General features: G+C 41.1%; 1 protein-coding gene across 8 annotated transcripts in view; it reads left to right on the top strand.

Moving 5' to 3' along the window:
• Positions 1-4,643: 4,643 nt before the first annotated feature.
• Positions 4,644-25,286, top strand: part of GTF2I (general transcription factor IIi) — a 56,804-nt gene continuing 36,161 nt past the window's right edge. For 4 of the 8 annotated variants that reach the window (XM_079955474.1, XM_079955472.1, XM_079955473.1 and 1 more), the window contains exons 1-10: positions 4,646-4,765; positions 12,664-12,706; positions 15,254-15,357; positions 15,589-15,727; positions 17,357-17,491; positions 18,563-18,746; positions 19,390-19,418; positions 20,453-20,501; positions 21,375-21,418; positions 22,760-22,825. In XM_079955474.1, the coding sequence (XP_079811600.1) occupies positions 12,694-12,706; positions 15,254-15,357; positions 15,589-15,727; positions 17,357-17,491; positions 18,563-18,746; positions 19,390-19,418; positions 20,453-20,501; positions 21,375-21,418; positions 22,760-22,825 (763 nt within the window). In that variant the 5' untranslated portion in view covers positions 4,646-4,765; positions 12,664-12,693. Of the gene's footprint in view, positions 4,812-12,663; positions 12,707-15,253; positions 15,358-15,588; positions 15,728-17,356; positions 17,492-18,562; positions 18,747-19,389; positions 19,419-20,452; positions 20,502-21,374; positions 21,419-22,759; positions 22,826-25,286 lie in introns of all 8 variants that reach the window. The other 4 variants (XM_079955475.1, XM_079955476.1, XM_079955477.1 and 1 more) reach the window with 4 other exon arrangements.

Here is a 25,286-nt window from a genome sequence, read left to right as displayed (position 1 = left end):
GGGGGGAGAAATGAATGAATTCCTATGCCCCACAAATAACCCAGAGATACATTTTAAAGAAAAGGACCATTCTACTCATGTAAAAACATGCTGATTCCTGGACCATCCGTGGGCCAGACTGAGAAGGCGATTGGGCCGCCTCCAGCCCCCGGGTCTTAGTTTGCCAACCCACGCCCCAAGTCTACTGCTACCTCCCTCTCGCGTCTGGATGACCACATAATGTACATAATATGGAAAAAATTCTGAGTTCACTGACTCCTTGAAAGCTCATAAAGTTATTGTCACTCACAACCCAGATCCTTGGGAATGTAAATGAAATGAAGCCAAAAAATATCAATATGTAACCCAGAATTATTAATCAGCAATCATCATTATTAGGAATCATAAAATGTGGGGGGAAATAAGCAAGTGAAACAAATGAAAAATAATACCATACTTTTTTTTAACCTTCTCTAATGAGATAGCTAGACCTGATGGGCTCTATTGTATTGCAAGACCATCTTATTACAGAGGTTCCACAAAGGAGGTGCACTCTGTACATGCCCATGTGCAGAGGCTCATAGTTCCTACTTAGCTTTTTCTCACCACCATATATATGTTGGATGTTTCTTTTCTACTCTGCTCCCAAATCCTGGCCATGAGACCTTTTCAATAGCCAGGAAGAGGCATTTGCTCAGATACGGTGAGAGCTTCACCCTGGCACACTGGGGAGAATGCTATAAAGTGCACCAGTTGGTGCCTTTGTACTCATAGAATTGTAGAGTTGGATGGGACCCCAAGGGCCATCTAGTCCAACCCCCCTGCAATGCAGCAATCTTTTACTCAAAATGGGGCTTGAACCCATGTCCCTGAGATGAAGAGACTCGCGCTCTACCGACTGAGTTATTCCTAATGCATTATATGCACATGCAACAGGGGTTAGGAACCCAAGAAGAGCCTGCTGGATCAGGCCAAAGGAGACCCATCTACTCCATCATCCTGTTCTCACAGTGGCCAACCAGATCCTTGTGGGAAACCTTCAAGCAGCACCCAAACACAAAAGCACTCTCCCCACCTCCCGCCATGTCGTGGCTTCAAGCAACTGGTATTCAGAAGCATTGCTGCCTCTGATTATGGAGGCAGAGCCATAACTATTGTGGCTAATCGCCACTGAGAAGCCTTATCTTCCATAAAACTGTCCAATCCAAGATGGGGCCCACACCTGCTTCTTGCTGAAGTGAGATCCATAGTTTGACAACTGTGTGAAGAAGTGGAAAGAAGCAGAAGTCTCGGCAAAGGAAGAATGGATACAAAAAAAACTTATGGAATATGCAGAAATGGCGAAACTTACCGGAAGAAATCAATCTAACAATATATATATATATATATATATATATATATATATATATATGTGTGTGTGTGTGTGTGTGAGAGAGAGAGAGAGAGAGAGAGAGAGAGAGAGAGAGAGAATGGAAATGGTTTATTGAATATTTACAGATAAATTATGAACATAACATTAGCAGGGTTATTGTAATAACCTGCAGTTTCATAAGAGTATATATTTAAAGAAGACGAATAAGTGAGCAAATTAAGTTAACTTAGATATGTAGAAGGTATTAAAAACAAATTTAAGGAATCGCAGAAAGAGGGGGAAGTCAAGGTTTGAAATGTCAACATGATTGTAAAATTAGTGAAATGTATAAACTTTAAAAGTAAAGGTAAAGGTAAAGGGACCCCTGACCATTAGGTCCAGTCGTGGCCGACTCTGGGGTTGCGGCGCTCATCTTGCTTTATTGGCCGAGGGAGCCGGCGTACAGCTTCTGGGTCATGTGGCCAGCATGACTAAGCCGCTTCTGGCGAACCAGAGCAGCGCATGGAAATGCCGTTTACCTTCCCGCCGGAGCGGTACCTATTTATCTATTTGCACTTTGACGTGCTTTCGAATTGCTAGGTTGGCAGCAGCAGGGACCGAGTTGCGGGGATTCGAACCGCCGACCTTCTGATCAGCAAGTCCTAGGCTCTGTGGTTTAACCCACAGCGCCACCCGTGTCCCAAACTTTAAAAGTACAATACATTAAAAAAGAAGTATCGGTACTTTATTTTATCTGTCCCAAATCTTCCAGCTTCTTTAGATGCCTACGAGTTCCAGTCTTATGAGGGAGAAAAAAACTTCTCTCTATCCACTTCAACATTTACAATACTGTAAGTGTATATGTGGTATTAGAGGAGGGATAGTACCACTGAGAGCTGGGACACGTCCTGCTCCTTCTGGGTTAGTTTATCCATCATTGCTGCCCACCCTGCACTCAGTTCTCACCAGTGGCTCCTAGATGTCAGCACTGCAACAGCAGAAAACGGCTTTGGCTGGCTGGCTAAATCAGGTGAGGGTAGCTGGTGATGGGTCTCAAACCCTCAGTGAGTTAGGGACTTCCCCTGCATGCGGCAGATTGAATGGACGAGACTAATAGTGGATTCAATGGGCAAGAAGGCGGTTTGTGCATGTGCTGTAGAGGGAAGTGAGGGGCAGATGGGGCTCATCAACCTGGGAAGGCAGCCCATCTAGGAGAAGGAAAACTCTGATCCTAAACCTCTGCTGCTTTGCGGGACATCTTCAGGAGAATAAAAGGCTAAGGAGTAGCACAATTATGGAGTGGAGTTCCTAAGATGGTTGGATGGTGCCTTGTATGCCTCTCGCGAGACAGACGGATGTCAACAACAGTACAATGGCACACGCTTACTTATAGGTAAGCACACCTGAGCCCAGTGGGACTTATTCACAGGATGTAAGAAGGGAGTGATTTCCACTCCCTTTGTGAAGTGTATTCATTGCAATCGGTACTGTTTACATTCTGCTGCAGGTCAGCTTCTGCCAAATACTAGTTATCCATCTACCTGTTTGCTATTTAATGTGACTTGCATAACTATTTATGCAACTTACATTGCTGACATTAATTTCAATGTAAAGGGACCATCAACACCATGTGAAAAAAGCAGTTTAATTAATCATTATACGGTATCTGTGGACAACAATGATGTGAATATCAATTGCATCTGCCTGACTGATTTATGTTCCTGACATAACATGCAAACTACACCAATTTCCGCTTCATTTTTAATTGAAATTCTCCAGCTTCTCTGCCCACTCATCCTGCGAATAAGCCCCACTGAGGACTTACTTTTGAGTAGATATATGTATAGATAGGATTGCGCTGTCAATGTGAAACCCTAATCTTGTTTACCAGGGAGTAAGCTTCACTGTACTTCTCAATTTCATTGTTCCGCAAGGGACAATGACAATAAAGATATCGTATCATATCGTACTGTACACTCTAAGCCTTCCTTCTGAATAGAAAACCTTGTGCGATACAGGCAAGGAAATCTTGCAAAGGCGGTATTTCCATTTCTCATAACTAAGCAAAATAGGACAGTGATTTAACTAAAACATAGGGGCATTTGGATCTGTCCTCAGATTTGATGGATGTTTGGGGAGAATAAACATATATACAGTACTGTATATGTGTATGTAAATATTGCCCTCACTATCCTTAAAATGTTTTCTCTTTGTTGTTACAGAATAGTAACAGTATTTTTTGGATTTCCCTCTCTTAACATTCTCTATATAAAATTTTCACATTATTGATTATGCAGCAGAGTGTAAGACAAAACACTTAACCGTATCAATGAGTATTACGCATTTACTATAGGCTGTATCCAATATTAGTCATAGTCTGACTCCTTGAAATCAACTTGTGTCCATTTATTTGAATGGGTTACCTCTGAGTCGTACATCCCTGGGTACAATCCTACATTCAGATTATCAGAGGGAAACCATGAAAAGTTGCAATACTAATCCCCAAAATTATAGTGTCATGCACATATTGGGATTTTTTTAAAAAAAGAATAGAATAAGCAACATAATATTTTATATGCATTTAAAATGTTTCTAGACCTCAACACTTTGGCCGGGAAATGTTCAGGCAACATCTTAAAAATCCTTTTTTTTTGTTTTTTTTTGTATAAATTAATGCCAGGGCATTTTAAAGGCAGATAAGAGTTGCGGCGGAGTGGGGAGTGTTAAGAAACAACCCCCGGACAAGGTTTAAAGCGGGCAAAACAAAGCCGCGCATCTCGCCTTGCCAGGGCGCACCCTCAATGGAGGACGAAGAAGAAACGGCCTGATCTCGCCAAGCCTCCTGCCTCTGCAGCAAGATTCCCTCATTGTGCATCGGAAAAGGGGGCGGGATTTATTTTTTGTGCCAGTGCATTACACACACACAGCAATTCAGGTTATGTTTTTGTTTAGTGCTGTGTATCTAAAAAGGAAAATGCAGTGATTTACAATCCCATTATAATTTTTTCGCTTTTGCAATTACCATTCCTATTTTTTTTATTTAAAAAAAAAAATCCTTCCCAAGTGCAAGGAGCTGCTGGAAAGCAACGCCGCCTGGGCCCTGCACAGCCATGTTGTTTCTCCCTCCCCCCCTTTTCCCAGGTCCTCGTTGATCGACTCTCTCCGGCCCTTAAAAAAAAAGAGGCCAACGCAGCCCCTCGCTGCTCGGCGCGGTGCTTCCTGGGAGGCGTAGTCTTCCCGCCGAATCCAAGTCGCTCGGAGGCGCCTCGGGAGAACTACATGGCCCAAGGCCGCCATGCGGCGGCGGGGCATGCGCAGAAGCGCCTCCCTTCCCCGAGAACGGGTGAGGGGGGAAAAGGGAAAAAAAGAGAGAGAGATTCGAGGTCTTCGCTCTCCTCCCCCTCCTCCTCCTCCTCCTCCGGTTCTGGGTTCAGGGTGAGCCGTTGAGCGCAGGGCCCGCGCGCCGCCCCGAGACTTGAGGGTGGGTGAGGGGGGGGGCGGTCAACGCGGCGGGGGGGGGGAACTTCTCCACAAAGAGGGAGGGAAGGGGGAGGGCGGTAATCCCGAGCTTTTCCGCAGGCGGCAGAAGTGCAGGGACGGTTTTTTTTTTAAACAAAAATATTTATTTAATTTCGCCATCCGACGCTTCTCTTTCTTCTCTCTCTCTCGCGATTCTCCTCAGCGGCGGCGAGCGAGTGGGGGAGGGGAAGGAGCAAGAGGGGGGAGGGGCGAGAGGAGGAAGGTGGGGGAGGGGAGGCCTCGGCCTATCTCTCTATCTCTCTCTATCTCTTACCTATAAAATGCCTATTAACCTACCCACCCCCCGCCATGTGGAGGAGGAAAGAAATTGCTCTTCCCAGGCCAATTTCTATTTTTGGTTTTTTTTTCCGAGGGGGAAGGGCGCTATTGTTTGTTCTTGGGGTTTATATTTTAATATTTATTTCCCCTACCCCCACACTTTTTTTCCATTTTTACTTATTTGTTTTTTGCGTGCGAAGGGGGGGAAGTAGGGGTATTGTTGTTGTTGGGAACTTGATTGAACATGTTTCATTGGGTATTTTCATTGGGTGTTTTTATACTGTTGTGAGCCGCCCTTCTTGGGGTGAAGGGCGGTATACAAGTTTCATAAATAATAATAATGTTCTGGCACTTTTCCTTCGCTCTCTCTCTTATCCCCCCAATTTTCCATCGTGTTTGTGCGCCTGGGGTGGGGGGACCGAAAGAGGGTTAGGGCATTATTATTACTGTTAGGAACGTCATTTAAAGATGCTTTCACACTTTTCCTCCTCCCTTTCCTCCCATTTTCCTTTTGTGGCGCTGGAAAGGAAGGGAAGTTGGGGCTTCATAATTGTTACAAACTTAATTTTAAAAATATCACCACCCTTTTCCTCTTCCTTTTCCTCCCATTTTCCATTTTGGGGGGGCAGGGTTGGGACACTATTATTGTTACAATATTTAGGAACTTGATCTTAAAATGTCCTTTTCTATTTTGGAGAGTGGGGGCCAATTTTTTCCTCCAGGGTGTTGGGCAGAGGAAGAGGGAACCACGCTGAGCCCTTGTTATTGGGAACCTAATTAACATTTTCTCCTTACACTTTCCCATTTTTTGCTCCTATTTTCCATTGGGGGATGTTGAAAAGGATCCCCTGGCCCTATTTTTTTGGATGTGGGAGAGGGAAGAAGGTTGAAGTTTTATGACAGTTGTTGCTTTCATAAGAAACTTCATTAAAAAAATTATCTTTACACCTTTCTTCTCCCTTCTTTTCCCATGGTAGGCAACAGCAACAAGAACTCTGTGAGCCACCCCCCCCAGTTCAAAAGAAGTAGGTTGTTGATGTTATTAGGAACGTATTTAAGAATTTCTTAACTCTTTCTCCTCCCATTATCTATTATGGGAAACAGGAGGACCAAATGTTTCCAGTGGGGCAGGAGGAAGAAAGACAGAGGCTCTATTGTTGTTGCTATTATTACTAACTTTATAATTTCTCCATGCACTACTACAGTACTTATTCCCCGGTCTCCCGGTTTCTGTTGTGGGTGAGAAGAAGCCCTTCCTGAACTAATTTTTTTGGTGGGAGGGGAACAACGGGGAAAGATTGAGTTGGTTTGTTGGTGGTGTTGGTGTTTATTAATAAAAAAAAATTCCTCACACTTTTATTCTTTCTCCCCAACCCACTGTGGGGGAGAGGAAAGACTTCTAGTTTTTCCAGAGTGGGAAGGAAAGGTGGTTGGGGGACGTGTTGTTATTGTTAGGCACTTAAATGAAAAATTCTTATTATACTCCCCCCATTTTTCCATTGAGGGGGTGGGGTGGACTGAGCCATTAATATTAGGATTGAACCTTTATTATTATTGTTGTTGATGATGTTGTTGTTATTATTATTATTATTATTATTATCCACCCTTCGACCTAAGGTCCCACAACAATTTGAAATAAAATATCAAAACAGTTGAAAACAAATTACAATCACATGAATAGGGTGGGTCCCAGCGTATGAGGGAATGCAGCAACTTAGGGGGTGCCACAGAAAATAGCCTCTCCAAGTGCCACCCTGAAGCAGCCTATTATTACACTATCATCATCATCATCATCATCATCATCATCAACAATAACAACATTCACTTCATGTTAGTATTTCTTTACAGCCTCCTCCCCTCAATTCTTTAGAGGAGAGGGATTTACCCTGTTTCTTAAGGGGAAACTGAGGGTTATATCCAGTGCTAGTCTTACTCAGAGTAGACCCATGGAAATTAGGCCTAAGTTAGTCATGTCCATTAATTTCAATGCGTCTACTCTGAACCAAGCTAATATTGGCTACAACCCTGAGCCTCTGTTATTATTAACAATAATAATTTATCCTCACACTTCCTCCAGTCTTCATAGAGGGAGTAAATACTTTTGTTACCTATTTTTCTGTAGGGTGGGGAAAATATAGCCTCTGTTTTTGTAGTTATTGTTGATAGGAAGGTGACTTGAGCCTCTCTTTTTGTTAAAAAACTAAGAGAGACTCAACCCACCACTTCCTAGTAGTGTAAGGAGTAATGTTTTAGTTAATAATAGTAATAAATAATAAGACTTTCACTTTGAAAAGTTGACAAGGAAAGTTCGAGTAGAAATAATTTCTTTTTCCTTGCACTCATTTTCCCCATCCCCCCAAAAAAATATCCATGGGAAAATAACATTCTTAGTCTGTATTTGCATGTATGTTTGGAAAGCCAACTGAAGAAGGCCTCAGTGGATAGGTTTTTTGTGGGGGCGGAGGAGTGTGGAGAAATAATTATAAAATTTCTTTTCCCTCCCAGTTATATGGGAAGGCCTTCCTTAGCCAGTTTTCCCCAGTAACAATACCAGAGGTTTGTTTCCACTTTAGAAATTAGGCTAAGGCAGTCCTTGTGTGGGATGGGGCGGGCAGTGTGGCGACTGGGCTTGGGCTCCTTAGCTTGAAAGTCTGCAGCCTCTGACCCACAAGTCTTGACTCTGGGGACTTGTGAGTCGGAGGCTGCAGACTTTCAAGCTAAGGAGTCAGACCAGGTGCAGGGCAGTGAGCCTCCTGCTAGTGATCACAGATCACAGAATTGTAGAATTGGAAGGGACCCTGAAGGTCCTCTAGTCCAACTTTCCTTCAGTGCAGGAATGTCAGTCCGCTGTCCAATTTGAAACCATACCTGACCCTGCTTAAGCTTTGCAAATGTGCTAGCAGCTTTATTGCTGAGGAGGACAACTGAGGGAGAGGAACATGGGTATGTAGGGCCAGAGCCTGAACCACTCATGAACCTCATCATTCCAGCTGGCAGAGAGTGCAGCATGCCTGAGGCTAGGGAATCGAAAAGTGCTCCTTGTCTGGCCAGAGGGTTGGCCCTTTAAGAGAGTAGAGTTAGTCACAAGGGGGTGGAGTCTGAGAGCAGGAGCTTAAAAAGGCCCAGTCTGTTCTCAGCCTTTCTCCAGAGCAGATTGCTCACTGGGAGCTATCCGTGGTGCTGGTTGGGCAATTGCAGGCCAGCCTTGCCTTCTTTGGGTGTATTATTATTATTATTATTATTATTATTAATAATAATAATTAATTAATTGAGTTTATACACCGCACTATACCCAGAGGTCTCAGGGCGGTTCACAGAACATATTAACATCTATTCATAAATTAGCATCTATTCATCCTTCTGATGCAATCCAACTTTTAAGAGGTTTGACAATTTTATCTAAGATATTTGTTTACTTCCGTTCATATAAATAACCCAGGACAGCATTCAGAACTGCAACCTGTCATAAAAAAAAAGAGGAGGAACAGAAAGAGGAGGAAATACATGTGTACCAGAACATACCAGGCAGTGTGGAAAATAAATTACAGTGTTACCTTGGTTCTCGAACTTAATCCGTTCTGGGAGTCCATTCAACTCCCGAAACCATTTGAAAACCAAGGTGCGGCTTTCGATTGGCTGCAGGAGCTTCCTGCACTCAATCAGAAGCCGCATCAGACATTTGGCTTCCGAAAAGCGTTTGCAAACTGGAACACTTCCTTCCAGGTTTGTGGCGTTTGGGAGCCGATTTGTTCGACAACTAAGCCGTTTGGGAACCAAAGTACCACTGTACTGTTTTCCTCTTCACACACACCCTGCTGCCAAGTCTACATGATGGTGGCAAGGCTTTCTCAGTCTTTTTTTCCCCTTTTTTGCTGAGGCCTGAGTTGTTGTGATGCCTCCCTGAAAATTTGCTTGTCCTTCCACTATGAGGTGGGTGATGCATAAGAATGATAACTAAGTAATTATTCCTGAAATGATAGTAAAATAATAGCATTTTCTCCTCAAACTCTCTACCTGCCTCATAAATGGGCTAAGGAGCCCTTTTCCCATATAGGGAATGGAGGGGCAGTAGGAAGAGGGGGAAAATAGTTTTATTGTCAAACTCCTCCCATTCCATATGTGGGGAAGGGCTTTCTTATCCTATTTCTAGGGGTTTCATCCATTGTGTTGATAATAATTTAAAAATGCAATAATCAAATTGAGCTTTCTTCTCTATATGCACATCTTTATTCCCTTGGTACAAGGGAACAGCTTCCATAGTGAATCTACCAGGAAGAATAAAGGGTGGGTGGGGAAGAATTAAGTTTCATTATTATTGTTTGCTGAATTTATTTCTCTTTTCCCTACCAAACATTATAGTGTTTATTTGTGTGTAGACTTTCTTGGTGAATTACATTGGGTGGGTGTGGAGCCCCTGTACTGTATTGTTTTTGTTGTAATCTTTATTCCATTGCTGTTGCTACATTGTGGTGCTCCCAGCATATTTGTTTCCATATGTGTATCTGTTTTCTACCCTACCCCCACCCTCAGCACCAAATCATAGTGGACAGAACAACAACTTTTTCCCCCAACTACCCTCCCAAATCTGAAGGAAGCCTCCCCTTTTTTCTTTGTTAATTGCCTTTTAAAATAAAGTTCTATTTCTGGAAGGAAGGCTATTTTTGTTCTTTCTCTCCTCCCAAAAGAATCTTCCCACACAAGTTAATGTATTATATATATAGAGATAGAGATAGAGATAGACACACACACACACAAAATGTTTTCAAAGGTTTTGGTGGGATTGTTTTAAATTTTGGCACAGAGCCTGGCATAAAAATAAAAAAGGAATGCTGTGAGCCCCTTTTGGAGAATTCCTGTCAAAAAGTAGGATACACATTTAATAATTAAAATAGTGCAGATATATTTTCTTTATAATACTTTCTCCATTATTTGTTATCTACTCCCCCCCCCCATCTGTGTCCCGCAGTACACTGTTTTTCTTATTTAGCTGAAGCTTTTCTCCTCACACTACATCAGTGGTAGGAAATTTGCCTACATATTGTTCAAAGAGATGATAAACAAAAATTCCCTTCCCATAGTTCCTACGAATCCAGTTGTCTTTAGATGGTAAAGTGTTCCTTTAACTTTTCAGGGGCCTTGTGTACATTAGCCAAAAGTTGGTAAAATGAATGTGCCAAATGTTTGTGTGATAGTCAGGTATGCTTAAGATTGCAGCCTGATCTTACACATGTTTCTTCAGAAATAAGTCTCCACTCTGATCAGTGGGTCTTACTCCCAAGTGTGTAATAGGATTGTAGTCTTAGTCTGTTATCTCTTCTCTCCCCGCCTCCAATATTTCTAATGGGGATGTAAGTACGCTTCTTTTCTTCTTCCTGCTATGCAAAGTGGAACCTTTTAGTTATCTTCTCCCGCTGCCCAGAGTCTATATGCTTGGCAGAATGATAAATATGGGGATGATATTTTTTTTCCACCTGTAGCTTCCCACTGCAGAATTTCCTAATGGGGATCTCCATATATATCCTCCTGTTACTGCTTTATTTAGGATAAAGCTGTCTACCCCTACTCACCAAAATAATCCTTGTAGCCTGTGTGTTGAAAGTGGGAAAGAAGTTGTCTAAATATACACCTCTGCTTCCACAGTAACTTCTGATTGTTCCCCAGCTTTTTGTGTTGCTCCTTTAGACATTTTATTCCCACTCTTTGTGTGGGGTTTTTATCTTTTCATATTGTTTTTTCAAGAAGAAGTAACTTCTCTTCTTCCCCCACCCCCACAGTTCCTAATTGGCAAATGAAAAGGGAGTACTGCATTATTTGAGTATGGCTGGATGTTCTTCATCATCACATGTATTCAGTGGGCCAAAGGACTTGCTTTAAATACAATATCCTTTCTGCTTTGACCTTATTAGAAGTCCTTTGTTCTGTTTTCTCCTTTCTGTGTTCCCCTCTTCCCCATTTCTCATTTAAGAAAATGCCTTGAATCTTCTCACAGCTTGCAACCCGCCCCGCCCCAACTCCATATAAACATAAAGGAAGCATGTTTTGAGTAAACACTGCTTGTGATGCTGGGGAACACTAATCCCCACTCTCATACACTTTGTTCCTGAAACCTATACTTAAACATAAATCTGTTTTAAAAGAAATTATCTGATTAGCCCTTTTAGAGGAGTTGGACTGTAACCCACAACTTCTTGATATTTTCATGTATGTTACCTAAATTCTCCACTGTTTAAACTACAGATGGAGAGAGATTTCCCCCTGTAATTCCTTTTCTTCTCCAGATAGTCAATTTGTTGCAGCAAGTAGCTGCAGTACTTGCTCTTGGAGACTTGGGATCTAATCCCTGATGTTACTTAGAATTTTTAGATTGACACTTGGGATATGTGTATGTGTGTGGCTTGCAGATGTATTGCCACCTTTTAAAGTCTGTTACTTCCTGCAAATTTAATTATTGTAGTTGTACAGAAGTCTTGATCAAGTGTTGTTTCCTTCAGAATAGCATGCAAGTATGTCCAGGCCAGTGTCCTCCATCTTAGAAAGTATTCTACTTCTAGTGCTAATTTTGCTATATTGGTGATTTATTTATCACACCTGTATCCTGCATTTCTTTCAAAAAGTGTACATTAATTACTTCATAAATGTGATGTTCCCAAGAGACCTTAGTGGCCTCTGTGGAAATTTCAGCCTAGGTCTTCCTGATCTAAGCCCTGCCTTCTGCAATCTATGAAGCAAATACTGAATCACCTACTTTTTAAAAAAATCCTCTAATTTCTAATACTCTTTGCTTCTAATCTAGACTTTCAGAATTGTTTTAAGAATGTTTTTGACCTATAGAGGGCTTTGGGGGTGGGTTCACAAAAAGGTGTTTAGAGCAAAATGAAAAGGGTAGTTCATTATTACATTTGCAAGCTTGATGTGTTGGCCTCAGAAAGAAAGTGGCCCAGATTTCACAGACCTAAGTAAATGCAGGGAATCCAGGTATCATCCCCATTGTCCCCCAGCACCTCTCTTACAGTGACATGATTTTCATGCAACATTCAAAACTATTTTGAGAGGCTAGGAGAGTGCAATTTCACATGCTGTTCATTTACAAAGTATGCTATGGATAGTGGTTGCAACTCACAAGTCCAACTTCCCGGCATCTGAGCCATTTGAACTAGTACCTTACTGCCAAAGTAAACAGCCTAGTTGCCTGCGGATATCCTTGTTGCCTCCCAAAATTTCATATTTTACTGTTAGGTAGCATAGATTTCCCAAATCCGCAAAGCTTCCCACCCCATTTCATTTGCATCTCAATCTAATGCGTGTTTACATAGAAGTCCCATGAAGTGCTGTGGGACTTAGTAAGTACATTTAGGTTTGTATTGTACTGGCAAGAAAAAGTGTTGGTGCTTCAAATTAAAAATGTGTGTTTTTCTGTGTCTCCTCCACATTCCCTTGTCTGTCTGGAAAAGTCCCAGATTTTTAGAAACAATTGTTTGAGCTTTCTTTGCTCAGAAAATATGATCACTTTTCAGTTGTGCATTTTTCTGTTTCAGGTTCCATTTTAGCTGTGCAGAATTCTTGTAATGCAGAGAATAGGTATGAAAATACAAACTGGACTTTCATTAGCTTTTGAAAATAAGATGTGAGAGATACTGTATTTGCAGTTGGTACCCACGTGTTGTTACCAATGAACTTATGAAACAGAACCTTTTCTACAGAAGAATAAAGCAGTAATTTTTCCCACCCCACATTGCTGGAGCAAATGAACGGTTGACTCCAAATGCTGGCATCAAGGGTATATTCTTTATCAGCCACAGTTTGGTTTATCAGAAAGGTCAGCAGGATCTTTCATTATTGAGAGCCATGGTAGAAGCCGGGGCTGAACAACAGGTAGCTTTTTTATCACACAGCATAATAGAGTGCAGAATATAGAACACTCCAAAGTCTGGTCATTTTGGTCATAATCCTGTCGAGTTTTGTTGGCAAAATACTGAAAAAACTTCGTAAGTTTTTAAGTCCCAATAAATACATTGACTTAGAAAAATGACACAAGTGGCTCTTTGAGTGGGCCCTTATCATAATCAAAAGGAAGAGGCCCATCTTTAGGAGAGATATGATTGGGTGGGTTACGTAGCAGGACCTTTTCTGTGGCGGAACCAGCTGACAGATCTGCTTGGGCCTGACTCCCTATTTTGTAAACATGGCAAAACATTGCTTAGGTTCCCCTTAGGGTTTGATATTGTTGATTGTGTTATATGGTCTTACAGTAGTATTATGTCATGTTTGCTTGTAGCCACTTAATTAGAAGAGGGAGAAGTATAAAACAGTAAATAAATAGTGACTTGCAGAGCAATCCTTGCCATGTCTTCTCATTGAAGGCCATGTCATTGATTTCACTGGGGTTTACTCCCAAGTAAGGGGGGTTAGGATTGCAACATCAGACACCCTACATTCCTTCTAGTCTTTGAACCTTTTGTATGTTATCTAGGAATGTAAGAAGCGGCCTTGTGCCAAGTCAGACCATTGGTCTCATTATTGTCCATCCTGACTGGCCGTGCTTTGCCTGGGTTTCAAATGGAATTATTTCCCAGCCCTACCCAGAGATGCCTGTTAATGAACCTGGGCTCTACTGCATGTAAAAGATTTGCTCTACCAGTGAGCTATTGCCTTTCAGTGTAGCCATGAGTTCTGAAAATCCTTTAAAAAAATGAACTCTCATTATGATCTTTGCTGATCATTATTATCTTTACATCCTTATTGCTATATAAGACTGCATTTGATAGTGGCAGTTGAACCATGAAATAGGTCAGGATTTGAAAAACTTAATTCTTTTTATAAAAAAGTTTGCATAAAATATGTCCTTAAGATGGAGGTGGGAGGGAGATGTGAGCTTCTCTTTGGGCATTTGGAGGTGCCCATATGTGCCCAGATTTAAGAGTGCACAGTGTCCAATCATATTTGTGTAAATAAAGTGCAGGAGAGTGCTACTAGGGTTGAATGATGCAGAAGGGAGAGAGCCCATGTTTATTTTTGTATATTTTTATTCTGCCCTTACTCCAAAGAAATATGAGCAAGGTACATGGATCTCCTCCCTCTGCTCGTGTTATCCTCCCAGCAGACTGTATGTTAAGTTAGGCTGTGATAGTGATGTTAAATTCTTGAGAATAATCTTTTGGAGAATATTCTCGATTAATGAGAATATTAGAGAATTTTCATCTAAAATAGGAGAATATTCATGCATTGAAAATTATATAATTAGTTAATATACATGTTTATTCATGAGTAAACTTGTTCAGATGCCAACCCAAAACTGTAGAGATACTTTTATTCAATGGGGCAATGCAGTGAATTCACATTCTTTGATTTTTTGTACCCAATTTTGAATTGAAAATTCAACGTGAATGACTCACGTTAATCACTAAGCCTGCCACTAACCAAATATTTACCATCAATTTTGAATTCGAATTATGTCGTGTATGTATGAAATGTAGTTTTTAAAGTAAAAGGAATATTAAAAAACCTCAGGTCCGCTACATTAGTACATTCTTTAATAAGCATATCTACATGGTATAGCATTTTCAGTGCAACACTAATAAAATCAGTATAAAGTTTAAAATAAATGCTATTATTTACAGATAATAAAACACAAATAATCAGTAATGACAAGTTACATAACATCAGAAATGCAAATTACTATCTCACATTTCAGAACTGCCAATGGTGAATGACACAATGCTCAGTAATGTAACTGGATCAAAAACATCATTATTCATTACTTACACTGGCAATATCACAGCTTGACTTACTATTTACTAGATTTTTTAAATGTGGGTTGTAAAACTGGTTCTTACATTAGAATTTACAGTTTGTGGAGAATATTCTCCTGGAGAATTTTCTAGCAGAGAGATGTGAAGGGAGTTCTGGCAAATGCAAGATATCAGGGTAGGGGGAAAGGGAGCATTTTCACCTTCTACAGCCATCCCATAGTGAGCAACTGAGAAATCTGGTTGCTCAGTAGTTTTGGTTATCAGTTATTGCTCTTGACTTTGTATTCCACACTATGCAAAGGGGGTAAATAATTCATTATGTGTATGCCTACTATATAATTTGGATTCACTGTGTTCTTTTCTCATTTTTTCATAGCAAAAATGGCTCAAGCAGCTATGGCAGCAGCATCTAGCCATGAAGAGGATTCATCTGAAAGCAGAATGGTTGTTACATTTCTCATGTCAGCCCTTGAGTCAATGGTATGATGATACTGGTATTTACTGTAATGTATCTTCTGCTTGCAACATTTCTTTAGGTGTCTTCATGCATGCCTGGTCATCTGATTGTTATTTTATCTTGCAAGTGGTAGAAGGTGTAACTCGACAGTCTTTCAAACCCGTCTTCCTCGTCTTTTTAAATAATTAAATAATTATGATACAGCTGTGCCACTTGTTACTGCAATTCTAAGCAGCAACTTTTTCCTTTTACAGTGCAAGGAGCTTGCCAAGTCTAAGGCGGAAGTTGCCTGCATTGCCGTGTATGAAACAGATGTGTTTGTGGTGGGGACTGAGAGAGGAAGAGCCTTCGTTAATACAAGAAAAGATTTTCAAAAGGATTTTGTAAAGTACTGTAAGTTTAAATTGCAGTTTTTTCTCAAACCATTTAAGTGTCTCCTTTGGGAAAAGCGTAACCCTACACAGATTTGGAGTGGAGTGCTGAAGATGGTTGGATGGTGTCTTGAATGCCACCTCTGGCAACTCCTGCATCCAAGCTGGTGCCAAATGTATTACTCGACTTTCCCTTGGGCCACACCAATGGAACTCCCCCCCCAAAGTTTTTTTAAACCCCTAAAAAATGGGGCTTTTCTCCTCCCTAAGAAAAAGCTCAACAGCTGTGAGCTGACCGCCCCCCCAAATGGGGGTAGATCACTGCCAGTTTTTAATTCTGAAAGTACAGTGGTACCTTGGGTTACATACGCATCAGGTTACATACGCTTCAGGTTACAGACTCTGCTAACCCAGAAATAGTACCTCAGTCTGGCGGCACGGGAGGCCCCATTAACTAAAGTGGTGCTTCAGGTTAAGAACAGTTTCAGGTTAAGAATGGACCTCCAGAACGAATTAAGTACTTAACCTGAGGTACCACTGTAGATCGCAGTCTCTTGAGAGTTGGCCACCCCTGATGTATTTGCAGTGGCTGCATTAAGATGTAATGCAAAGCTATGATTTAACACTCCATGAATGAGCCAAGCCTTTCCCCTGTCCTAGGCTTGCATGGTACCTTGTTCCTTCGCCTCCCACCCAGCTGAGAGGAGTACAGTACATTGGAAGCTTTTGCTTCTCCTTCTACTTAACTGTGGTATCCCATGTCCAAATTGGGGATCATGGTTCAACACTAGTTAACTTCAGCAAGTTGGTTCATAATCCTGCATTTAAAGGCTGTTTGCTTCAAAACAAATACAGTGTTACCTTGGGTTACGTTACCTTTGGGTAATGTAACTTTCGGGTTGTGAACGTGGCAAACCTGGAAGTGTATACTTCCAGGTTTCGCCACATGAGCAGAAGTGCTCTGCGCGCCATGCGCAGAAGCTGCGCCTTTTGTTGCGGACTTTTCGGGTTGTGCACGGACCCACGGATCTGGGGTTTTTATCTGGAGGGTCCACTGTAATAGCATTAAGCCCCACTCCCCCATTAGAACTACGTGGGAAGCCACCATTAACAGTTGGAATAAGCTCAATAACAATAGTAGGAATTAGTGAGCTAACATGATTCTATTCGTCTTAAACTGCTTTCACAAAATGGTGGAATATCATTGTGCACCAGATGTTTTTAGAACATTAGTAGGAACATTGCCTTGTTTAAAGCCAGCATTGAATATACATGGACAAGGAAATTAAGGGGGATAATTCCCTAGCTGTTGGTTCAGTTACATTTGCATCTCACCTTTCTATTAAAAAAAAATTCCTAGGTGACTACAAAATATAAAAACGACTGCACAGTTCATGAAGACAGCAACAGTTAATGCAAATCAAAGTCCAAAACCGTTGCATATTTGTGCAGCTGCCCAAAAGAATGTAGAGAAAGCTAGGCACACTATCTTAGAGGGAATTCAATGTTGGTGCAATAGTTGACAAGACTGTCCTCTGCATGGTCTTCTGCTGTATTGAAATATCTTAACTTGTGGTTAGGCCCATATATTGTTGTATTTTAGCATTCAAAAGATGACTTGGTTTTGGATTTCATACTTTCTGTTTTGCAGGTGTTAATGAAGAAGCAAAGGCTGCAGAACTACAGAAAATAAAGTCAACATCCCTAGATAATAGGATGACTGTGGATATTGTGGAAATGGAAACCCTCAGGAAATCCGTTGAGGATTATTTCTGCATCTGTTATGGTAAATATTTTTGTTTTGTTTAGAATAATGGTATAAGCTTTAGCTTATAAATGTTGAAGCCGCTATAAAGAGGGTTAAAGCTGGTTTGTGGATCCTCTTCCATTCCTGGTTCTAGGGGTTCAGGGGAGGAAAAAAAATTGAGTGGAAAGTTGTCATAATAGAATTGTGATGTCCTTATTCCTGAGCTGGGATGCAAATGGGTCTCTCCTTGAGGAAGGCAATAAGACCACGAAGATGCTGAATCCTACCTTGTTGGATAGGCATTTCCACCCATTTCATAGACGCGAAACTAGTCTTAGGTAAATAAACCCATAGCTGCTTTATTCCTTTAGGAAGGGGATAGTAATAGCAGTTTTATAAAGCACTATGTAAATAAAATGCACTGTGTGTGTGAGAAGCAGCACTTCACACAAGTTTGCTCTTGTTCAAGTTTTCTTGTTCAAGTTTTCTTACGTAAGATGTCACCATGCTAGCGTCCATTACTGTGCCTTGCAGTTGTAGGTAGTATTTTCCACTGAAGAACATTGTTACAGTAAGGACCAGTGTAGCTAATGTGGTGATGACCTGTGTTGGAGGACTGAAATATTCAGAAAGGCTTCATTTACTGAGGCCATGGGGTGTTAATTGTTTTCAGTGTCTACATGCAGAAGTTCTCTCTTGCCTATTGTAGGACCAGTAAGTCTGACATGCTGCGGTTGTCAGAATTGAAATGCTTAGCAAATATTAATATTTAACAGTTTATAGACAGGTTCTGAAAAGTTCTGTTTTTCTAATAATTCATCATCATTGTCTAATAATCAACCTACATTCAGTTACTGTTAAAGTCAGATTGTTGCTACAAGGTCCCAGTTTTGTGGAAATTATGAAGGAAGCACTCCTGCCCTCCTTTTTTCCTGCTATCTATTACAGACATATTTTGCTTGGAGAAATGATTTTGAGCTTACAAGACTGTGGCAAAAAAATGGGTGGAGGAGGGGAAAGACAAAGGAAGAATGTATGTTGCTGTGCAAGAAGGGCATAATTGCCATAGTTTTGGTATCTTATTGATAAAGATTGCTTTCCTCCATCCAGGCAAAGCTTTAGGAAAGTCAACTGTAGTTCCTGTGCCGTACGATAAGATTCAGAGGGACCCATCTGCTGTGATGGTGCATGGTCTCCCAGAAGGACTTGCATTTAAGCATCCCACCAACTATGATGTTACAACACTAAAGTGGATTCTGGAAAACAAATCTGGAATCTCATTTGTCATCAAAAGGTGTGCTAGCATCTCCTTTTCTTGAAGCAGTTTGTTCAGTTAAATTATAATTGCGTGTAAATCTTTCTGTCTATCCTTAAGTTTATCTATAATTATATTGGAAGTGGGTGGTATTTAGTGGAGCAGTGTTGCTGCTGAATTGTGAACTTGAAAATCTCATTCAGACCTTTCCTTTGCTATGCCATTATTATTATTATTATTATTATTATTATTATTATTATTATTTCAACTTATATACTGCCTTATACCCAGAGGTCTCAGGGCAGTTCATCTGTTGTCTGAAATGGACATAATAACACTGAGCTATTTTGCAGGGTGGCAGTAAGGATTGCATATACAGTTTTACCTCCACTTATGTATCCCTCCGCTTACGTAAACTTTGGGATATGTAAGCGGCAAACCCGGAAGTATATTTCCGGGTATTTGTCGTGCGTGCATGCGCAGAAGCGCTCTACCACTGCGCATGTGTGCGCAGAAGCGGTCCCTCTGGTTGTGGAAACCTTGGGATCTGATCGGAGCTCCGGAACAGATCCCGTCCGCAACCGGAGGTACCACTGTATACAAAATGCTTTGAATACTTTTAAATGCTAGTAGCTCTTTTTAGCTGTGCTTTTAAAATAACAGAACACTTTCTTTTTGATAGGCCCTTCCTCGAGCCAAAGAAACATCTAGGTGAGTAGACACTTGTCTGATCTAAATAAAAACACTGGAAATTTCTTTTGATACAATGGCCCGATTTGCACATTTTGGCAAGCCAGGGGATGACTAACCCTTTTTGTACTGAGGGCTACATTGACACATCACCAATCTTCCAAGGATTGTATCATAAAAGTGGGTGGGTGCCAAAGGGTACAATTCGGCATGGCCATTTTCTTGTTATTGGAGAGGACAAATTTGCTGTGTGCCTGTCTCAGTCTCACAAACCGTTTAACACCACAGAATTGTAGCAGGGGACCTGCAGAAGTAGTCAGTTTAAAAATGTTATTTTTAAAATATTTAGGGGGGCAGTCACGGACCCCTTTTGCTTCCACAGCTGGTCACTGCTTGTCAGATCTGGCTTTTGTTACATTAGGATTAGGTAGAGATCAATCTGTTAATTGATCTGACCAGCAAGCAAGCCTAACTCAGAAGCCTGTATAGGCATCAACAGGTATTTTCTGAATCACTCTGGCCTGTTACTGTTAGAGACTTTCTTTGCTGGTGTGACTGACTTTTCTCTTTCTCTCTCTGTAGTTTGCAGGGCCTGGCTGAATTTTTGTGAGACCTTTGGGTCCCAGATTCAGGACCTGCTGTGACCTTGAGTTCTGATACTGGTGTTATGCCACTAGTAGTATTAATCTTTCGGGGGGGGGGGGAGTATTTTCAGCCAGTTCCTATTGTTATTGATGATAACTTTATGTACATATCAAGTGGCATTACTGCTTGCTCACTTGTTCTTCTGGTTGTGTATACAGAGCCAGTGAGGGGAAAACACATCACAGATTCTATTCCTTTACACAACCAAATGCTGCCGGTGCTGTGATTTGATGCATTTTAGTTTTGTACCTTGTGCTTAGATTCTTTGGGATGAAGGGTAAGCTAAAAGTAGCTTGAAATAAGTGAAAATGTGGAGTCCAAGTGATATTAGTTTAACCTTACTCTAGAATTATATAATTGGGTGTGAAATATAAGCACCACATTAACAGATAACATTTTATTCCTTGCAGGACCTCGCATGACAGATTCCTCACACACAGTAACATCCCCAGGTGGAAGGTAGAATATATTTTGTGCTTTTCTGTGGTTGTTTCTTTTTTTCAACAGCTTTTCTCCTGTTGGTGCAAAAAAAAAAAAGAAAAAAGAATTCATACGTCTTTCAACCACAAAATACGGTTTTGAATATTCGTCTTTCATTTAAAATACTCATATCCCCATCATCGTAGTTTGCCAGGCTGCTGACAGCATCCTTTGTAAGCACACGAAGATATTTTTTTAAATCCTAAAATACAAGAAATCAGTCTCATCATCAGGATCAATCTTGCTAAAAGCCTAAGAGTATTTGGTGCCAAAAGGCCACCTGAGTTGATTCCAGACAAAAATATGTGTGATGACCTTCTCATCCATCCAGTTGTCTGTCTTGGCTGATGGGGCCCTTTTGACATTTGTAAGAACCACACCTGCCATTTAAAACCAGAATAGAAGTTTCCAGCCCTTGTAGTTGTGAGCAGAAATGTGACACACAGCCCAGTCTGTCTACTAGTCCTAAGAGCCTAACGTAAAATGTTCTGTGGTTTTTTAAGATTTCACCTCCATGTTGCATAGCTCTGGTATAAACACAGGTCTGGGATATCATTTGGCACGTCTGTATCGCTTCCAGGGCAACAGAGAAGGGCAAGAGTTTAATGAAAAAGCACCTGCTTTACATGCAGAAGGTTCAAATAGGGAGAGCATCTTCATTTAAAAGGCTGTTGGGTAGCAGGGCTGGAAAGGACCCTGCCTGACACCGTGGACAGCTCCTGCCAGTTACATGGGCTAGTACCAGGTTAGATGGGCCAGCGGTCTAACTTAGTTAAAGACCGATCCATAGGATTTTTGTTATTGCACTCACGGTTTGCATTAACATACTCTTTTTTTCATGCATTCATCTAGCTGTCCTGCCATCCAGGTGAAGACTGAGCCCAGTGAAGATTCTGGTATGTATCTCTTACTTCCTTGTTAATATTATTTTGTGGTAATATGGAAGCTAGAACTTGGTGAACTTGCCCTGTGCCTTCTCCCCTGGCCTTATGCATCCCACTTAAAGACCCATTCCACTTGAATGATCTCTTCAGCATTTGAATTCACAGTGGAACCTTGGTTCTCACATGGCTTAGCTGCTGAACAAATCAGCTCCCGAAAGCCACAAACCTGAAAGGAAATGTTCCGGTTTGTGAATGTTTTTCAGAAGCTGAACCTTCGACGCGGCTTCCACTTGAGTGCAGGAAGCTCCTGCAGCCAATCAGAAGCTGCACCTTAGTTTTTGAATGGTTTCAGGAGTTGAACGGACTCCCGGCACAGATTAAGTTCGAGAACCAAGGTACCACTGTATGTGGTTAGTCAATCTGGGAAAACATTAATAACATGACTGTTTGTAGCATATCTGATTACTTATGTACATACGTACTTACGTAGTAGATTTCAGGGCAGTCCATAACATAAAAATACAAGGATATAGCATATCTAATTAGAAAGGAACTGTCTCTCTGTTCTAGTATAACATGCAAAGGAACCACTGATAATTGGGTGCTTTTAAAAAGATGTGGTCTGGCTTTGCATGGTAGCAATGGGGAGTATTGGTGCATGGGGAATTTCCACTGGATTGGGGTACTTGGTGGACAAGGCCTTACTCCAGGTAAGGCCTTGTCCACCAAGTACCCCAATCCAGTGGAAATTATTACCATCCCTAATAGACCTGCTTGTGGGCTTCCAGAGATTTCCAGTAAGCTGTTGTTGGGGGAAGGGGGGAATGGAAAGGATGTGCACAAGTTGATTCAATCCACAACTCCTAGTTGTATTGAATGAACTTGTATGCACTCATAACTGTCATTGTTTCTTTACGTGAGGATGCCTGCCATGGTTGGAAACTAAACACCAGACAAAATGGGCCTTTATTTGATGAAGCAGGACAACTCTTGTCTTTTTCTTTAGTCTTTCTTTCTTCAGCCTTGTAGCAGTACTCTTATCTACCCCACAGTTTCATAGCTATTAATAATGGACATGGGGCATAAAGTGGATGTGTGCTCTCATTGCTATTTATTGCTTGAGCACACCTTGAAGCAGTTTGGACAATGCAAGGGGGGGTATGATTTTCTACTTTTGTAATGTTTGAACTGAATGAGAGTTTACTTGATGCACAAGAAACCTGGAATCCCTCACACTGTAACAAGCTTTCGCTCAAAATGTTTTGGTTTTCTTGAGGCTTCAGAAGAGGGTTTTTTTTTTTGCTTTGGAAGCCTAATTGCCAATGTAAATGGCTGACACTTGTTCTTCTTCAGGGCTTGAGATGGTAACAGTTAAAGAAGAATCTGAGGATCCCGACTATTATCAGTTTAACATTCCAGGTAACATTGAGTGTAAGACTTTTACTGTGCAGGCTGAAATCATGAGTGTTAAAATATACTGGTGGAAAGGCAAGTGAAAGTGGAGGCTATTGGAGGAGACAGAAAAATCAGAAAGGGCCCTGGTTCTAATGTGAACTTAAATTATTTGAGGCAGGGTTTTCCTTTGGTCAGGGGATTCTTATGCATGGCTCCTGCTCTTTTTTCCTGCTGCTTTTGGTCCTTGTTCTGCCATTGTCTGTGCCTTTCCCTCCCTTGTTCTTTCTCTCCCCCTCTCTCTCTCCTTCCGTCATCTCTCAAGGCCTTGACAAACGTTTTCTAGGTATTGGAATAAATTAAATCATTTATGTAGGTCTGTACAATAAGTGTCTTATCAGTATCCTAACCTGTATTACAGGTAAACAAGCTCGGATTTCAGTGTTGCAAATGGGTCCTTTTGGGGGAGGGGAGGGTGCGCAGTTGTTCACTTGCCTTGATATTTCAGGCTACAGAAGATTATTCTTATTCTCCATGAGTGCTTATATTTATGACACCTCTGTCACTGGTTCATCACACTGAATACTGACTATTGTTACAAAGAATGAAATTAACCTGTATATTGGCCCATTTTGTGTTGAAGCCTTTAAAAAAGTGGCTGTGCTAACATTGCCGGTGTTATGAGGTACAAAAAAGCAAAACAGACACATTCAGTACTTCTAAATATCTTTTCTTTTAGCAAGGCATTGTCAAGTATATATTAGATGTAAACCCTTGTGCACATATCTTATGTGTATGGTTTAATAGAAATGGTCTAGCTTGCTGTACTACTAAAGACGAGTGGGGTGTGCATATTTTTCCCCTGTCACTATATGCAAATTTCCTGAAAAGCCTCTGTCATAGTCAAAACTTACTGTTAAGTAGGTTTCTTCTTGATCCTAGCCTCTAACAAATGTTGTATGTCTTCCAGGACTATGGTCCAAAGGCACATGATGTTATGATCTTACTTGTGCTAAGCAAGTCTCCATTTGGGGATTGCTTTAATGGGAGACTGGAAGCCCTACGTACAACACTTTGAATTCTGTCATAAAAGAAAATTGGGCAATAATATAATGAAATGGTCCCCTTCCCAATTCACATTTGTCTTCTAGCTGCCATTACTAAAAGAAACAAAAACCTTCAATATTTCTTTTTCTGTTGACTTATTGGTAATGCAGAAGGAAAACTAATAATGATTTTGGGATTTAACTTGAAATGGTGAATGGAATATGGTCAGCCCCGCAACCTACTTCTTGTGAGCTCCTTTGTGACTTCACTTTCCCCGTTTTAATGGCCCATTTGTGACACCCGCTGTCCAGGGAGATGGATTTTGAGAATAGCATGATTAACTGGATACTAGTTTAATGTCGCCTAGTGACCCGTCGCCTAGTGCTGGCATCGCAAGTCAATGAAACACAGCGGATCGGTGCCAGAAAGTTGAATGCCATTGCTCTTACAGATTAGTGGCATATAAATTTGAATATAGAGGATGTGGCAGTGCTCAGATTTTCCTTGCAGATCCACCTTCGGCTCTGTTTCTGCAACCAAGAGATCACTGGACTTGCAAAGCCTTCCTCAGCATTGGCTCCTCTCCCCTGCCACATCTTGTTGATACCACATTCTCTAGCTTGTTGGAAAAGAGCAGAGTACTGTAGTGTTGTCCCTACTGAATCTCCTTTGAAGCTTTTAATTCTGGTGCACGCAGTTGTGGTAATCCTGCCTGTGTCTTTCCAGCTAGGGCAGGTGTTGTGTGCTTTGTGTGTTCTCTCTCTTTAAAAGGTAGTAGAAAGGGGAGGGTCAGTACTTGGGGTCAGCAAGAGTTATTCTGACACGACTATTAATTTTCCTTATTAAAAAGGAATATGTAAAGGAGTCTTTCATGGGCAAGGAATTCCAAATTGTTTAAACCCCATAATATGAAGGCCACTTTCACCCAATTCTACAGAGGTAACAACCTTGTGAGTGTTCTCATGATCCCTTAATGCTTCAGTGGAAAAAAAGAGAAGAGTCATGATCCCTTGCTTTTTTTTTTAACCAGATGTTCTTTTCCTATTTAACTCTCTTCTTTCTCTGAATTGGTTCAATTGAGAGTTTATAAGCTTTTCAGATAAGCTTCTGATATGTCCCAATTATTAGTTAGAATAATTCAGAATATTTATCATTCACTGTATTTTTATCCCACTTTCCAGACACATGTTGTCTCTCAAAGTGGTTCACATCAATAATAATAATAAAAAGACAGGCCCTGCCATCAGGCTTGTAATCTGAGAAGACAAAGACTCTCCAGGTTGGGGGAGCTGCCTTTGATGGCTTTCTGACTGGCGGAAACTTAGCAGGTGCAGAAATAGATTGAGATGGCTCTGGACCAACAGCACAGCAGAAAAATATCCCTTATTCTGTTAATGTGCAAGGGTTTATGCATGCAGAGAGAAAAAACAAGAAAGGGTTA

This window comes from Podarcis cretensis (assembly GCF_951804945.1).
Source record: "Podarcis cretensis genome assembly, chromosome: 15".
Taxonomy (NCBI): domain Eukaryota; kingdom Metazoa; phylum Chordata; class Lepidosauria; order Squamata; family Lacertidae; genus Podarcis; species Podarcis cretensis.
The sequence above is the reverse complement of the archived record's forward strand: the minus strand, read 5'-3'. Positions and strand labels throughout refer to the sequence as shown.